The sequence below is a fragment of the Aphidius gifuensis genome, linkage group LG3 (genome assembly GCF_014905175.1).
Source record: "Aphidius gifuensis isolate YNYX2018 linkage group LG3, ASM1490517v1, whole genome shotgun sequence".
In the NCBI taxonomy this organism is placed as follows: domain Eukaryota; kingdom Metazoa; phylum Arthropoda; class Insecta; order Hymenoptera; family Braconidae; genus Aphidius; species Aphidius gifuensis.
The window spans coordinates 23,882,626-23,901,452 of NC_057790.1; the positions used below are offsets into that span (position 1 = coordinate 23,882,626).

An 18,827-nucleotide genomic window follows, 5' to 3' on the forward strand; every position below is an offset into this window, starting at 1 on the left:
TTTGTTTATTTTAAAAATTATTTTTAACACCTGTTTGAGTGTTGAAGTTTACGTTAATTTTAGACTAAAACTTGACTAAAAGTTTGAAAGTTTTGAGAAACTGATACAGACAAGTTTTGCTATTTATTAAGTATAATAATATTCAAGAGTTTAATAAACAAAAAATAAAAACTCTAAAATAAGTTAAAAAATTAAAATAAATATTTTTTCAAAAATAAAGTTATTTATTTTTACAATAATAATGCTGAGTAACACTCAACAATTATAACTTTTGATACCACACCCTATTTTAGTGGTTTGTGTTTATACCACGAGGTTGTAACAACTTACCCCCTTTACAATGTTATATTCGGCCTTTCTCCATAAACATTTTCCAACCCTCCAACGTTTTAGCCCATGGGAACTGTAAACTAATAGCGATCCTTGCATTTGTGTGTTATACTACGTCTTCCGTGGTTGTCGACCATATAACATATATTTTCTGGAGCTTTAACGAATATTCACATATCTTGAATAACTTTTAACTGCATTTACCAAAACTTTTAAGATGAATAAATTTTCTTATTTTTTTTTTTATTATTCAAAATTAGTTTTATTATTTTATTAAAATTATTTGATTTACATAATTTAATAGTCCAATTTTGCAATTTTTTTTTATTTTTATTATTGTTTTTGGTGATTGAGACAAAAAAAAAATTCATCTTGATTTTTAAAATAAAATAAAACTTTTATTTCACTTTATAAATACCAATTGAAAAAAAAAAATATGTCCGTAGTAAAAAAATTTGTCATTTTTATTTTTATATCAACAGGAAAATTCATTTAAAAATTTTCCATTTAAATATTTTTCATATTAAAAAATGAAATAATTTATTAAAAATTTCTTTTGTCATCGTGTTGAAGTATTTGATGGCATTTTTATATTTGCTAGTTGTTCCCAGTGGTATATTTAAGTATAGTAAAATGTTGCATGGTGTTGTTGAGTATATAGTCAAAAGATTCAACGTGAGTCAAGAGACCAGTACAGAGATATTATCATTGTGTATATACTCACCAACCGGGTAAAGGACCTCTTCATTACTGGACGCAAAACCGAGACCATTACTGATAAACCCAAACATCTTTCTTTATCGTTGTTATTATATATATTTGCTACTAAGAAAAATAAAAATATAAAAAAAAAAAAAACTACTATCTCACTTTTGTGTGTTATATTATTACACAACAAAAAAAAAAATGCTCTCAGTATGTTTCCTACCAAGACCATTATTATCACCATTATTATTATTATATATACACAAAGTAGATTGCATTTTTAATGGTATTTTTGATCGTAATAAACACACATGGTTTATGTTTGATCATAATATTAAATTATATTTTATTCTACTTGTTTCAAAACACCTTGACAACGTAAATAATATTTTACTAATTTAAAAAATCAAACGACATTTGTTTTATCATATTTTTTTTTTCATTTGAATTATGAATTTTCAATTGTTAATGTGATTAAATTATATTTGATACTTGAAATTTGTAGAAATTATAAGTTAAAAAATTTACGTATAAATGTGTTTATTCACAAGAAGAATATTAATGCGAATCAACGCTATTTAGTTTGTCCCCATGTTAAAGGATCATTCTAAATCTTCAGGACTAATCCTTGATAATCCTCTGCAGCAACCAAGGCATTGTTTTTTTTCCCAAATATTTTTTTATTTATTTATTCTTCTTACAGTCACGTTGTGGTAGCTTTTTATAAATTTACAGCATATCCACTCTCTTCATTTGCATCATTATCATCTCTCTCTCTCTCTCGGCATCCCAAATTATTAAAAATAAAATAAAAAAAATAGATAAAAACTGAAGATAATAATAAACTATAAAACTGAATATTTTTCATTCGAACCACGAAGAGGGATGTACCCATCAATTTGCATTCAAAGAGTGTACAACACCCTGCATATAGATCAAAATAAGGGTGGAGAAATTATTAATATCTATATATATATAAATTCTTGATTCAATGCGGCAGAAAGTTTCTGACAAATCCAATCGACTTCATGCTATAAGATGAAAATATCGAGGAAAAAAAAAATAAGAATTAGTCATCTTGGCTTTCAAGAAGTAAATGTAATATAAAAAGAAAAAAAAAAAAAGTTCCAAGAATATAATTCACAACAAGTGCATATAAAAATCATGACAACGAAAAAAAGCTTTATATAAAATTTTTCAGTACTTGAAAAATCTCTTTAAAAATTATTTCAAAATTTATTTATTATTATTATTTTTTTTGTTATTAGCAAGGGTAGTTTTTATGAATTTTTTTTTTTACCTCGTGCATTTTATCAATCGATATTTTACTTGAAAAGTTATCGTTGACAAACGTATAGTTTTTTTTCTATCCATATTATTTATTTATAACAATTTTATTATTATTATTTTTTTGCTATATTTATTTTATTTTTTTGTGTCCAACATTGTAGCTATATCACGTATATAAATATGGCTCGTTGATTTTGTCATTCAACGTTTATATATATATATTTTTTCTTCAATCTATTATTACAATTATTATTATTTTTTCTATATTCATTTCTGTCAAACGAAAGTATTAGTTGATGCATAAATTATTATATATGATAGTGTTGGATCGATGACTATATAAACTTTCGATATTAATTGATAATTACGTTGTGGCCAACCAAGCGTCCAAACCTGACGGTTTTAGTCCCTCATTCACAAAGGAACCGTTTATTTGATGCGGCCAAACGGCCCGGTAAAGTGTTCAGCGCACCGTGTCAAATGATCCACAAATAGGCGCGAGTACCTATACAATATACATCCCTGTCTTGGTGCAATGTACGTATGTACTATCTAGATATATTGATCTACATATATATGCTTGTTTGCATACACACAACCTGCATAAAATTGAGCAACAATATATATCTTATATAGCTTTGGCAAACCAGGGTATATATTGCTAATCATCATGGATGAAAATTTATCGTTTGATACTATTTTCAATCCTATAAATTGGAATGATACTATGATATCACTTTAATTTACCAAGAAGATTCTCCAATTGATCCCAAATTTGTCTTGAAACTTTTTCAATTTTGTCTCAGAGCTTGATCTCTGGATACAAGATTAATTTTATTTTTATTTCTTTCTTTTTGGGGTGATAGGAATTTATATAAATTTGTAAATATCTATACTATTATTATTTTAATGTGCAATAGAATTATAACGCACGATTGAATCAACAAGAATTGTATCGTATAAGAAATAAATAAATAAATAAAAAATTGCGTTGGAATTTTACAGCCATTGGTGCGATAAATGTGCGGTCATGTAAAGTTTAATGTTGAACTGCCAAGTGTTGGAAGCTTGGTACGACTGTTCAGGGAGGCTCATACGTGTGATGCGCTCGAGTGCGTCACACTTTTTTTTTTTTTTTATTTCTTCTCTTTGCGGGTAAAAAGAGATCAGTAAAAAAGACACGAAGGGGTTGGTTGTATTTCAAACTTTTAAACGGTATCCAACAGTTTTACTCTGACTAAAAATAAAAAAAAATGTTTGAGGGAAGAAAAAAAGTCGTTTACGATCTGAGCTTTTTATTATTTATTTTGCGAGTAATACGTGTGTGTATTCTCATGGTTTTTCACTCACTCACTTTCACCTTTTTTCCTTATATTTTTATTTTTTTTAAGTGCAGCATTCTCGATCAATGAAATGGTCGCTTGAAATATTCAAAACGCTCGTGAACGCCAGTTGAACATCGTCGTTTTCAAGTATAGAGGGGTCAAATAAGAGTGAAATAACAACGAAAAATATATACCTATAAAAAATATACCACAGCTCAATTAATAATTTCATAATTGCCAACTTTTCTTGTATAAATTTCTCGGTAACAATTATATTTAAATTCATTTGAGCTTTATAAAAAAGTTTTCTTTTCAATTCATTCAAAAAACATTTGACGTTATAATATTAAAATCCTTTTTTATTATATTTTCGCCAACCAAACAACAATCCTCCCTCGAAACAAAACTTTTTCTTTTTTTTTTTCCAGACGGAAAAGTACGTAATGTGATATACATGCAATGAGCACGCATGTGTACATATATATGCACGCACTCAGTGACGGTGGTTGAGCGCGAAAATACGTATTGTCTCTTTGGGGGTAAAAATGAACAAACAGAAAAATGTCAAATGCAAAAAAAAAAAAAAGGATTCAAAGCGAGCTTTTGCTTGCAATCCTTGAATCGGTTCTAAAAAATTTTGGCTGTGGTTCAAAGAAGGTTAAGAAATAGTTGCATGTAAAAAAAAAAAAACCATGTCGTGGTATACCGATGATAAAAAAAAAAAGTATACATGAATAGAATAAATTGGCAAAGGATAAAATCGACGCACGCATGCAGCACATATATATAAGATGATGTTGAAGCATCTCTTAAACGAGAAGCTATAACTTTTTGGATAACTCGGGGCAATGTTGGGCTTGCCATGGCTGGCTGGGTGCGGCCCAGGGGCAGAATCGATTTTTGGGAAAGGGGGTTAACGTAAAAGACGAGCAAGAAGTTGCAATTTAAAGTGAGAAAAATATAAGAAGGAAGGAAAAGATTGAGAAGAGGATTGAATGAATGAATACGAGAGGAATAGAATGTTGATAGTGAGGAAGAGAATTTGGAGCTTCCTCTTTTTCTTATTGGTAGACAAAGAAAGATGTGATACGGATTACGAACACACTGGACTGGGTAACGTTCGGTAACGTTTGTATACGATATCAGTGTATCAGGAGGTACCAGAACCCAACTATCCTACAGTCCTCTTTTTATACAGCTTTTTTTTCGACTCTCTTTCTCTCTTTTACTTGCTCAACTGGGGAGTTGATTCATCTCCTGCTGGAATAGATATATATATTCTCTTTTTTTTTTTTTTGGGTATATTCTTTTGGTAAAATGAAAGAGGGAAAAGCTGGATATACAGGAGGGTTATACTCTGTTGGGAATTTAACTCACGAGATATATATAGACGAGGGGCCAGTTGCTGAAAATGGACCGTGACATTTCAAAAGTCGTCTCCGCATGATAATCTGCCTAACTAGTATAAATTGTTCTTTTGGTTATTTATTTATTTTAAATAAATAAATTTTAATTATTAAATACTAAATTTAATTATAAATAATTATTGGGTAATAAATTTTAATAGATATATTTTTTTTAAGTCAATATTAATTTTTTTTTTTTAATTTAATGTTGCAGGTGGTTTATGAATTTTGATTGGAGCAAACATCAATTTATAATTTTCATCATCAAATACAGTAACGGTGAGTTGACAAATTTTTTTATCTATTTTTTTTTTTTTATAATTTTCAGATGACTTAACTCTTTTTTTTTTATTGTTTGAAGTTTTTTCTGTCAAATTTTCAAGTCATTTGAACTGTAAGTTTGGCTGTAGCTATACATCTATCGATCGATGTCGTTTCGAACTCGATTTTCGACGTCGAAACGAAATTGAAAGTTAAAATTATTATTATTTTCACTTGGGAATAATTTATATTTTATGTATAAGCTTTAATATAATTAATCACTGAATTTTATTTACTCATTGATATGCTGCATGTGCTTTTTAGTAAACTAGCAAAACATCAAGTGACCTTTGAATATTAATTTGCCAATTTAATAACACGACAATTGCTAAATTCAATTATTTCAAATTAATTTAATGTAAAATCAATAATATAAAATTGCTCAACAGAATAAATTAATTATTATATTTTATATTTTTATATGAAAAATACATCGACGGATTTATATAAGTACCTCTCGAATTTTTTATCAGCTCAATTTTATGATTAGTTTATTATTGATTTTTTATTTATAATTCCAATATTAAAAAATATATTGGCTATCTTTGAATACCATTATCAAAATTATAACTACTCTTGCTAAATTAAATTTTAATATTATAAGAAGTTTATTATAAATTGACCTTTTATATAATATCAAATTTTTTTTTTACTCAATTTATATTCAATACAATTTGTCTGGAAATATATCAGATAAATTTTATTTTTTATTCAGTTATAATCCTTGGAATTTCTAAGATATGAAATTAAAAAATAGATAAAAAATAGTAAGAATATTTTCAAGAGCTAGTGAATCTTGCATATTTTTTAAAAAATATTTCATCTTTTTTTTTTTTTTTCGATGTGAAGTATAGTAGAGTCATTCGAAATATTTGTCATGTCATAAATATTTTTAGAAATGATATAAAAATATAATAATAAAAACAATAAGGCTTTCGAAAAAAAAAGAAATAAAAAAACGAACTGCTCACTTGAGCAGCTGTCTGTTGTGGTAAGGTTTTCCCTCGAGAATACGAAGGAACGTCTCGAAATGCCCTCCCAAACTTCGGTTATACTACTGAAAGTGAAACTCGTGTCACCAACCAATATATATTTTGTATATTACAAAACTTGTTTAATATATTATTTATACACATTGTATAATTAATTTTATAATTAATCTAAAATTATCTTAATCCAATTCTCGGAAAAAAATCAATTTTTATCAACAAAAAAACACAAAAAACGAAATGAAATAAAATCTTCTATTTTTTTTTTTATTTATTTCTCGTTATTAGCCTTCATTAGTTTAATAAAATTTCAGATCTCTTTCATCTCTTTTGTTCCTTTGTTGTTTTTCATTTATTTATATATATTTCTTTTCAACGTTATACGGAGATTTTATCACACTGATATACCAGCGAGGGAAAGAGGAAAAAAATAGAGAAAAACGTGATTCAGACTTGGCAATTTCATCGCTGTAATTTGGCATGTCGGGTGACACAGGGGGAGGTAAACCATAAAATCCACAAACACAATCATAAAAATTTTCATCTCGTTTCTCGTTAAATTACATTCACATACATGAAAATACATTACAATTATTCGTCCGGCACAATTATATTACCCCAATCATTTTTGCATTTTTATAAAATTGTTAAAATTCAATTTCAACAAACAACTGGTTGTATAATTCATCATAAAATATAATATATATTTTTAAATATAAAAAATAATTATAATTATTATTAATTTTATAAAAACATGCAAAATGTAATTAAAATAATTAATTATAATTATTTTAATGACAGTGATAAAAAATAGTTTATCATTTTTTTTTATTTTTTATTTTTTTGTTGCTGTACGTGATGAATTAAATAAAAATATAAACTTATGAATGAAAAATAAGTTTTTTTTAGACAGTGACGTGGATAAGTGTGAGCATTGCATGACGGGGGTTTCAATGAATGTATATAGTGATATGATGGCATGCAATGTTGACGCGTTGCGGTGGTGTCATGCGGAAATGTGGCTTAAATGCGTCAAGGGGTCGTAAAGACTTTGCGGTATTTGCTTTAATTCGTCGTGGATTTACAAAGGATTTATAATAAATATTTATTATTTAACTATTTAACTGTATTTATTTATTTATGTTTATCATTTTTTCAAGTTTATAATGTACCTTACAACAAAGAAATGATCGTTAATCACTTGTGACACTGTCACACACATATCACCCTGCCATTTTTCACAGTTGATTAAATTATTTTATTTTTTATTGACAACATTAAGTCATTATTGTTGAGCTTATTTTTTTTATTTTGCTAATAAAATTTTACTTATATAAATATTTATTCTATGTATATTTTTATATTTTGCATCAGATGTTTTTGTTATTTTATGTTGAAGCTTTGTTATTGCTGTCATGCTTGAAAATTAAATGTAAAAAAATATAACGTGTTTATAAAGATGAGTTTATGATGACAGAAAATATTGGAAAGGCTATATATATACATCTATACTTTGAAAATAATTTAATCAAGCATGTGAGGGTATACGAGAACTTTAGATGAAGGCATGATTAGTTAATTTATTGAACCACGGGTGGACACTTTGGCTGATTCACTTTAATCAAATTCTATTATTACATTTCTTTTTTTTATAACAAATTTATATTGTGGTAGATAAATAATACTGTTATATATTTTGTTAATAATTAAATTAGCCTGTGGACAAAAAATAAATGAAAATTATTTTACAAAAACCAGGAAAATATTATCAATCTATTATAATTAAATTAAATTTCTGTCTGGTTTTTATCTTGAAAAAAATTTAAATATACCAGAAGAATAAATTTACAAGTAAAAATAATAAAAACAAAATTCACAAGAGAATATCGAAAAAAGCGTCGATTAGGTAATTGGTCTAGGTACACCTTTTTGGTAATTTATTTTAATTAGATTCATGATATATATTATGAAGTTTTTTAAATTTATTTTTAGTTTAAATTGTATTTCGATGAAAATTTTACAAGCTCTTTATTTTTTTTTATTCCAAGAGATTTTGATTCTGCCTTTTAAGTAGTATTTTCAGTGTTTTTTGAATGGTAAAAAGAAGCATTGCCATTCTCTTTCTACTCCTCATTTAGCCCTCGTCATCACTCCTTGTTTTTCTCAGTGTAATTCACTTTTTGCATTTCCTCCAACTGTTGTCGAGTGTAGACACGGGTCTTTGTATTAAGATTAAAAAGAAATAAAATAAAACAAAATGCCGATGTTAAGTAGGTAAGAAAAGTGATCTTTTGTATTTCAAAAATAAAAAAAACTAAAAATACTTTTTTATCTTTTTAACAAATGTAAAAAGATAAAAGAAAAAAATAGACTATAAACGAGCTATTTTCTTTTTCTGGACGTATTTTTTTCCGAGCATTTAAAGAGACAAAAAGAATTTTATAAAATAATCATACAAAGAATGGAAAAAAAAAAAATTCTCATATTGAATTTCCAAGATGAAATACAAGCACTTGAATGTTTGCTTTAATATACAAGTCGATTTACAATTCCGAATAAATCCTTAAAAAGAATTTCCACAATTTTCCTGAATAAAAAAAAAAAATACACTTCAAAATGAATTAAAAAAAAAAAAAGAATTATCAAAACTTTTGAATTAAAATATTTTAATGAAGACATGTAGATAAGATATAAAAAAAAAAAAAAACTTTAAATGACTAAGAGATAATCTCTCTTTGTTAAATCCTCCTTAATTCCGGAAAGAACTTAAAAATTACGCTAATGATCGAAAAAAAGAAAAGTCTTAAAGTACATTTTTCTTTTTTACCAAAAGAAAAATTAAATAAAAAAAAAAAAAAAAATAGCTAGAAAATAAAACGCAACGTACATAAAATAAATAAAAGTATTTTCTATCGAAAAAAAAAAAAATCTAAAAGTATAATAAAAAGAAAAAAAAAAAAAACAATAAACACAGTGCATTAGCCACCCTTCGTCAGATAAAGTATACCTCATGCCCCAACCGAAGAATGACATAAAAAAAATGATAATAATAAAAATTGAAAGACAAATCATCATCAAGCTTACGATGAGTATTCACAACATCATGTAGAGCACGTTAACCAATCAATTAACATTGTTTTTACCCCTCTATAAGCCTCCCCATATACGAAAATTCTATTGCCAAGAACAATTTCATAAATCGTGAATAACATTGAGGTCTTTGACCAATGTGTTGAGTCTGATTTTGAGGATTTACACCACCACCACCTCTGCAATGAGCATTAAGGGGATCAACAAATTTACAAAACGAGGTAAAATATATATTTTTTTTTTTGTTCATATTTAATTCTTTGTAGAAAAGGGTTGAGTGTATATACGACTAAAATCTCCATTAGCTGGGTGACTAGAGCTGGATTTATGTTCGATTATCTAGATGATAAAAAAATAGGGGATGATGAAAGAGGTCACAGACGTGGTTGAACACTGATAACAATACAAACACCCTTAAAAATTTTTAAACAAAAAACAACATTCTTTAATTTAAAAATAGTTATTAATTATTTTATAAATTTTCTTTGTAATTGTTTTGAAAAAATCTTCATTTATCTAAATGAAATATATATTATTTTTTTTTCATAATTTTTTATTTATACGGCTTGCTTTGTCACTTAACAATGAGGTTTTTATATATATTTTATTTTACATTTTTCTTTGCGCCAAATTCTGTTTTGTCTTTTATCTTAAAAATGTCGCAGACTCACAGTGAATGCATCAAATTAATAACTGTACCAAGTTGAAATTTTTTAAACTTGATACAAGTTTTGGCTTTATCATTGTTTGAAAATTGTTTGAGAAAAAAAATATCTTAACAGTGACGTCTTTTGATATGTTTCGAAATGTTGAAATGTTCATTTTGTACGAGTGATGTTAGTATCAAAAACTTTTGTTAATATTTTTATTATTTTTTATTTAATTCTTTTGTTGGAATTGTCGTTATTAATACATTAAAAAAATTTAAATTGTTTAGTTTATTTAATTTCATTATTTTACTGTGAAAAAGTGATCACTTTTTTAATTTTACGAGCACATTGGCGCGCTACGCGCGCCTGTATCTATACCTTCTAAAAGGTTCATTGTTCATTGATTTTATAAACACAAGTATTATCATAAAAAAAAAAAAGAATGAATAAATTGACGAAAAATTTATTTACACATAAATCACACATAATTCACACGTAATTTTTAGTCTAATAACATCAAGATTGAATGTTTACTGAAAAAGTTGTGCTACCTTAATATGTCAATTTAAAAAAAAAATATAAAAAATATTTAAAAAAATTTTGTTTTTGAATTATTTCTTCACACATAAAAAACACATAATTCGCACAAAATTTTAAGCCCAATTGCATCGAGATCCGATGATTATTAAAAAAGTTGTGCTAGCTTAATATGTCAATTTTAAAAAAAAAAATATAAAAAATATTTTAAAAAATTTTGTTTTTGAATTATTTCTTCACACATAAAAAACACATAATTCGCACAAAATTTTAAGCCCAATTGCATCGAGATCCGATGATTATTAAAAAAGTTGTGCTAGCTTAATATTTGAATTTTTAAAAAAAAAATTTAAAAAATAAAAAAAAAATTTTCTTTTAAATTTATTTCTTCACACATGAAAAACACATAATTCGCACAAAATTTTAAGCCCAATTGCATCGAGATCCGATGATTATTAAAAAAGTTGTGCTAGCTTAATATGTCAATTTTTAAAAAAAATATAGAAAATATTTTAAAAAATTTTCTTTCAAATTTATTTCTTCACACATAAAAAACACATAATTCGCACAAAATTTTAAGCCCAATTGCATCGAGATCCGATGATTATTAAAAAAGTTGTGCTAGCTTAATATTTGAATTTTAAAAAAAAATTTAAAAAATAAAAAAAAAAATTTTCTTTCAAATTTATTTCTTCACACATAAAAAACACATAATTCGCACAAAATTTTAAGCCCAATTGCATCGAGATCCGATGATTATTAAAAAAGTTGTGCTAGCTTAATATGTCAATTTAAAAAAAAAAAATATAAAAAATATCAAAAAAAATTTTGTTTACTCGCTTTTTTTTGTTGTTTTTTCGTTGCTAACGAAATAAATAAAAAAATAATAGAAAAAGGCAAACAGAAAGAAATTTGTATGAGAGTAAGTGAGAAAAAAACAATGACCAATCAAATGTCCGGAAGACTGATGATGTTTGTCCTTTTTATATTAGGAAAATTTAGTAATTTACATTTTTACGTACTTTTTAATGCTATTAAAAAATAACATGATAATGATTGTTAAAAAATATTATATTTCAATTCATTTACAAAAGCATATTATTTTTAAATTTAATAATAATTTAAAAACAAAATACATCTGTTTAATACATTGTGTAAAATATTAAAATTTTAAATTCTATTTACAAAATAATATTATTTTTGAATAGAATAATAATTTGAAAATTCCAGTTATTATGATAAAATTAATGTAATTTAATCATAATAAATATCATAAAATAACAGATAAAATAATAAAAACAAGAAAAAATATAACATGACTTTTAAATGGAACTATTGTCTACATCTTTTATTTTTTTATTATTTTTATAAAGTTCTTCATTTTGTTGATAGAAATCTCAATGCAATATCCAACTTTACCAAAACATTCTTCATAATAACAAAAAAAAATTGTAAAAAGATCTCCACTTTATTTTCTTTTTATATTACAAACCTTTGATTTTTTTATTTACCTTTTTTTTAATTTTTTTCATACTTTACGGAAGTTAAAATTTTGTCAGCATTGATTTACCTTTTTTTCTTTTTATCTCAATATTTTCAGTAAAGAGCTGTAGACTATTTTTTTTGTTATTATTATTTCTAAATCCATGGAGATTTCGCAAATAAGGTTTCGTGTATATATGAACCGAATATCCCATGGGTGACCCTCAACATGTCATTTTCATTTTATTCACCCTCGTCTCCTTACAACATCACCTTTCCAACTATTTTATTATGTTATTTTATTTTTTTTATATTTTATATAGTTGTTACTTTAACCTTCTTTTCGTCGATGTAATGTTTAAGTACAGTGTGTCTTAAAGCTTCCATCACAACTATTACCTTTTCCACTTTCATCAAAAATAAAAAATGACAAATATACAATAAAACAAAATAGAAATTTAATAAATAATATAAAAAATAAAAACAAGATATAGTTGTATAGTGACTATATATTTTTATTTATTTTTATGGGGTTTCAACTTTTTTACGTCAAAAAATATATAGTGCATATACATTTTTGCGAGATACTCTGAGCTTGGAAACACCCTGTGACGGTTAATGGCGTTATACGGTGTTACCAAGGAAACCATAGAGATACAGAGAGAGAAAATTTTTCACCATATACACAAGAGAGTAAATCAGAAGAGAGAAAAATAGAAAAACAAGGAAAACCCCGTAAAGTTTTATTCAGCAGGAGGCAAAAGACCATTTCTCTCTTACCCTTTTCTCTTTTTACCCCTGAAAAACGTATTTATAAAAAATAATAAAAAAAAATAACAAAAATACATTATAAGAACCTGTCACTATCCCAGTTAGTCGCCCTCATCATCCCTCATTTCTTTTTTATTTCTAGCCTATCGTCAAATTTTAGCATAACTTATTTTTTCTTTTTATTTTTAAATTTATTTTTCACTCATTTATCTGTTTTATATCGACGATGACACATTTCACGCACTTGATCTTGATTCTCGGCACAAAATCATCGAGGGAATCTTTTGATAAATATTTTTTCCTATTGTCTATTTTATACTTGGACTATTATTATTTTATTTTTTGAATTATATAGATTGTTACGCACGCGTGACGCATTATTGGCACGCCCTTTTATGTATTAAAATAAATAATAATAATGTGTGAATGTGTTTGTCTCAGGATAAAATAAAATGAGATAGAAATATCTAGGGTGTTGTTTTGAATGTATCAATATATAGGTAAATCTATGTGTACCTCGGGAATATGTCTGGTGTCCTCATGGAATTAAACTCCGGGATATACCATCACAATCGGATATGCGTATTTTCCAACTAAATTTTTCATTTTATATTTTTTTGTTTCTATCATTCGAAATTTTATTTTTAATAATTTTTTTCTTTTTTTTTTTTTTACTATCATTGGTTTTAAAAATACTTTTTTTATAAATTTTTATTATTATTACTTTTTTATGTATAATCGTAAAAAAGTATAGGATAAAAAACTTTGGTCTATTTTTTTTTAAATATTTTACGACTAAAACTTTGTACTATATATTTTTTTAAACAATTTTTTGAATTTTTTTTTTTTTGCTGTGAGCTTTTGTTGTATATTTATTTTTATTTAAAATCAAGTTGACAGTGTGAATAATGTTTAGAGAGGTCAATGAAACAACACAAGCTACAGTCTTTGTCAAGCGAGCTTCTATCAATCTTGAGTGTCTCACCGAGGTCGGGTTTACTCTATAACATTTCTATATGCCACCCCTCGCAATGTTTGTGCTTGCGTCTCGAAACAGATTGCTGCACACGGTGAGAAAAATACCACGTGAAGTCAGAAATCATGCCACTATAACTACGAAAGCTCTTTCTTGTGTATCGTCTTTTTTTACTTATTTTATTTCGTCCATTTTTTTTTTTTTTTTTTTTTATACACTTACCCTCTTGCTTTATTACCAAGAAGAGAAGTATTCGATTTTTATTTTTTTTTTGCTTTCGTTGTACCCTAACACAATATGAAACTCTTGAAGGATGAGAAATATTTTTAAAATATAGTAGGGTGGAAAATTTTTCGCATCATCCTCACAGAGTGTTGCATGACGAATGATTTTTTTTTTATTTTCACTTTATCACAGATGTATTATCATTTTATCATTATAAAAATAAATAGAAAATTAATAGCTAAATTATAATACATTTTTTGATGTGTCATCAAACTCAATGTATATGTATATTTTACAACAACAAAATTTTTTACAATTATATAAATAATAAAATATGGTTTTTAAAAAATTATAAAATTAATTTGATAAAAAAAAAAAAAAAGGATTACGGTTAAATATAATTTGATAAAAATATTGAGTACATATGCACTTAGATTGAAGCCCACATGTCCAGCATCCATATTTGACACCCCATTTTGCCTGAATAATGATCAACCGATAATCCCATCAGATAAACCCTTTAACATGTTTTGTTCCCCTTCTATTATCACTCGGCAAATCGCTTGTAGAATATTTGCACAATTTACCATCCGAGTATATATAATGAATGATTGTTGTATTTTGTAGATATATATCTATTTTGTTCTGATCAGAGTATATCTAAGCGTTGTCTGCCCTGAAAAAGGGTGAAAACTTGAATTGTATGTATATAGAAATTTTGACAATTGAGCTCCATCAACAGAAACAAGTCGTTATTTTAACGAAAAAAAAAAAAAAATATAAAATGATTGGTCAATGTAGTGACACAACTAAAATTTTTAACAAAACATTGAATTATATTTTTATTATCATCGTGATAAATTTATCTATCTATCGAAATATTTGATGGGATAATTCGCGTCAAAACATTGGACAATTAACCCTCAGGGGGATTTAAAATAGGTATTGAAATAAGTCTAGGACCTTAGTTTGGTTTAGAGGTTTGTGGGGTGTTACACCCCTCTTTCTCTCTTTCTATCTTTAATACCCTAGCATAATTTGGACACCCCTTGCCCCCTTTTTAACTTGAAACTAAAACCTTCAAAATGGCTCGTGGGTTATTTGCAAAACCGCAGGGGAATTACTTTAAAGATTACATGAAAATTCTATTAACGTCTTAGTCTATTTTCAACGACATTATTTCATATACTGCACATAGGTTATCAATAAATTTTAATTGAGTATATGAAATTAAAAAGATAATTTTTTTTATTTATCAATAGAAGATTTAAAAAAAAATATCGAAACAACTTTGAAAGAATAATCGTCAACATTTTTACTGTTTTTTTTTTTTTTTTTTTGTATATAATTTTTTATTATCAATATTACCTTTGTATCATAACACTTCAAGGTAAAAACAAAAAAAAAATAATAATACGACACTCGTCGATTTTCAATATTTTTTATAATTTAATATTTTTTAATTTCAATTAATATAGAAATAAAATTTCATTCATTATCTGAATACAATATAATTTTTCTAATAATAAATAATTTGAATAAAAATAAAAAATATTTAATTATGTAATTTATTGTTTTTTAATTTATTTAAAAAACAAATAAATTTTTATCATGATGATAATATTCCAGTATATTCCATAATATTCAACAAAGTTCAGAAGCTGGAAGATAACGACGTTTGAAATGATGCAATTTAAAAGGGGGTTGGTAAAGCTGTATATGCTGTAAACACTAAACATATACAGAATGTGTATGTGTATGCGGAAGAATTGATGCAATAGTAAACGGCCTGAGGCTTGAAGTTAAGTGCACCGATATGCTAACAGCATTATATGCATGTATATGTATCTCTGGCCACCAAGAATATTACGTTGAGATAGGATATACATATATACATGTATAAAATAATGGGGTGGGTTTAAGAGGTGATGGGAAGTAGAGTACATTGCACGTGTCCACTCTTTGCCACAGCCAATTAGCTCAACTCTACTATTAATTCCGTCAATTAGGGATAACACGAAAATTCTATTACAATCTTATATATACTCAATGGTATTTTCAAAATCTCTATATCTATTTTGTTTTTATTTTTTTGCATGTTAAGGTTTTACTGGTTGTGAATATAAACATTCCAAATATTTACCTGTTTAACCACATTTGTGAAAACTATATAGAAATTACTGACCAATAGGTTTATTAAATTGAAGCTATACACAAATATAAATATTATACTTTATTTTTTTTTTTTAATAATATTATATTGTTGCAAGTACTTTTTTTTTTAATATATATTTTTTTTCTTTTTTCCCTTCACTTATCTTTATTTGTAAAAATAAATGATTTATTATATTGCGATTAGCTAATTTTGAGTTGGCTCATTAACTTTAAAATATATGACAGTTTTAAAATGAAAAAAAATTAAATGAACTTGCTGACTTGACAAAAAAATGGGTTAAAAATTTTTTATAAAAAAATATATATATGAGTAAAGAAGTTTGAATATTAAAGTTAAAAAATTATTTTTCAATGATATTCAAAAATAAATATTTAATAAAGTTACAGTGAATTTTTTTTGTTTGAAAATTATAAATATATTGCAATCAACATGTTAAAATTTAATATTTATAATTAATATAAATTTTCATAACTCAAATAATGCTGTATCAACAGAATCATTTAAAAACAAAATACAATAATATGATTAACTCAGCAATTTATTAAATGTATGTCAATTGTCATGTGAAATTTTGATTCATTTTAAAATCAGTTGAGTATTAACTGTTGAACTGTAATCATGAATTTTTTATATTTTTTAATTACTCTAAATGGGCTTATATTTTTAACGAGTGCTATTGAAAAATCACCAGATATTCGTAAGTACATTTATATTTATTCATTGATTGCAATCGAAAAATAACTTATTCATGTATATTAATTTAAAAATATTTATTGTTTTTTTATAAATTTAAAATGTTTTTTTTTTTTTTTAGCATCATTTTTAAAAATATGCCACCGCAATGATAAACATTTGGATAATTGTATGAGAAAAAGTTTTGAAGCTTTGAGACCTTATTTAAAAAATGGAATACCAGAACTTTTGATACCACCATGTGAACCACTTTATTTACCAAAATTAGAAATTGGTCAAGCAGCTGGTCCAGTGTCTGTTAATTCAACTCATACAAATATTGTAATAAATGGTGGAAGTGATTTTATTCTAAAAAACATCAAGTTAGTAATATTTTAATAATAAAATTATACAATTATTAAAAGAAAACATTGCAATAATAAATTATCATTTTTATATCTGTAGAATTGACACGGTCAAAGATCGAATCAAGCTGAAATTAAAAATACCAAAATTAAATATGAAATCAGACTACAGTGTTGCTGGTAAAATTTTAATGATTCCAGTAACTGGTCGTGGTAAATTTACTGGCAATTACACTGACATTGATACAATAATTATGATACAAGGTGAACAATACATAAAAAGTCAAACAAATAAAAAACATTTTCGTGTTGTTGAATTTTATGTTGATTTTGAAATTGGTGATTCAAGTATTCATTTGGAAAATTTATTCAATGGTGATAAAACACTTGCTGATGCAATGAATATATTTCTCAATGAAAATTGGAAAATTGTTACTGCTGAGATAAAACCAGTACTTGAAAATACAATATCAAAATTATTTAAAAATTTTGTTAATAAAATTTATGATAAATATCCATTGGATATACTTTTACCATTATAATTATAAAAATTTTAAAATTGAAAAATAAGCTTACAAATTTACAAAGAATAAAAATATTTATAATATAATTTTTTTAAAATTTTGTTGTAATTGTAATGTATCAAATTTTCCATGAATATTAAACACAAAGTTTCAAGTAAACAAAACAATGTATACATTTGCAAATTGTTGATAGGGCATTATTGTTTATTATTAACAAAAGTTTATTGTTGAATTGCAAATTTAATTAAGATAATTACGGTATTTATTGAGTAATTAAGGGTTCTCATTTGTATTTGAGTACTAAAGCTGATTTTCGAAGAGACTGAAAGGGAGAAAAGGGATGAAACTCATATAGACTCGCAATATTTTTCTCCTCTTTTTTACTCTTTTACTCTCTCTCAATCCACTCGACCATTCCTCAAAAGCCCCTTTTACCTTTTTTATCTAAATAAAAATATAAAATTGAATTGCAAATTGTTTTTCTGCATACACATATAAATTTAATGAAAAAAAAAAAAGTTTTAAAAAAAAAACAAATTTAATTCATAAGAGTTAAGAGCTCATAAGAGAAATAAATTTTTCAAGTACTAAAAAATATGAAATAAATAAATCGAAATAAATCTAATGAATAGGATGGTTTATTCATTTATTTAAAAAAAATATCAAATTACCAAATGTTTTCATAGATTTTTGTTTATATATTTATTTTTTTTTAAAATATTTTATAGAATTTTATATTGGATCAAATAATGTCTCTGTCATTTATTATATTGTCAAGTATATTTTCTTATCACCATGACTCAACTTTTATTCCTCTCTTTTTGTATATTGTCCCCGTATATTTATATTGAAATTTTTCGTCATATGCGAGTGTGAATATGCGTTTATAAATATATGGCCCATACACTGAGACAAGACATTATGTCAAGTCAGCAAGTTTTACTGCACCATGCTGAGTAACACACGAATTATTTATACAATTTTACTCTGCCA

General features: G+C 25.5%; 1 protein-coding gene across 1 annotated transcript; it reads left to right on the plus strand.

Moving 5' to 3' along the window:
• Positions 1–16,891: 16,891 nt before the first annotated feature.
• LOC122851079 (protein takeout-like) lies at positions 16,892–17,852 on the plus strand. The gene is made up of 3 exons (XM_044150130.1): positions 16,892–16,970; positions 17,088–17,328; positions 17,411–17,852. Exons 1-3 carry the CDS (start codon positions 16,892–16,894, stop codon positions 17,850–17,852), a joined length of 762 nt encoding a protein of 253 aa, XP_044006065.1.
• The last annotated feature ends 975 nt before the right edge of the window (positions 17,853–18,827 follow it).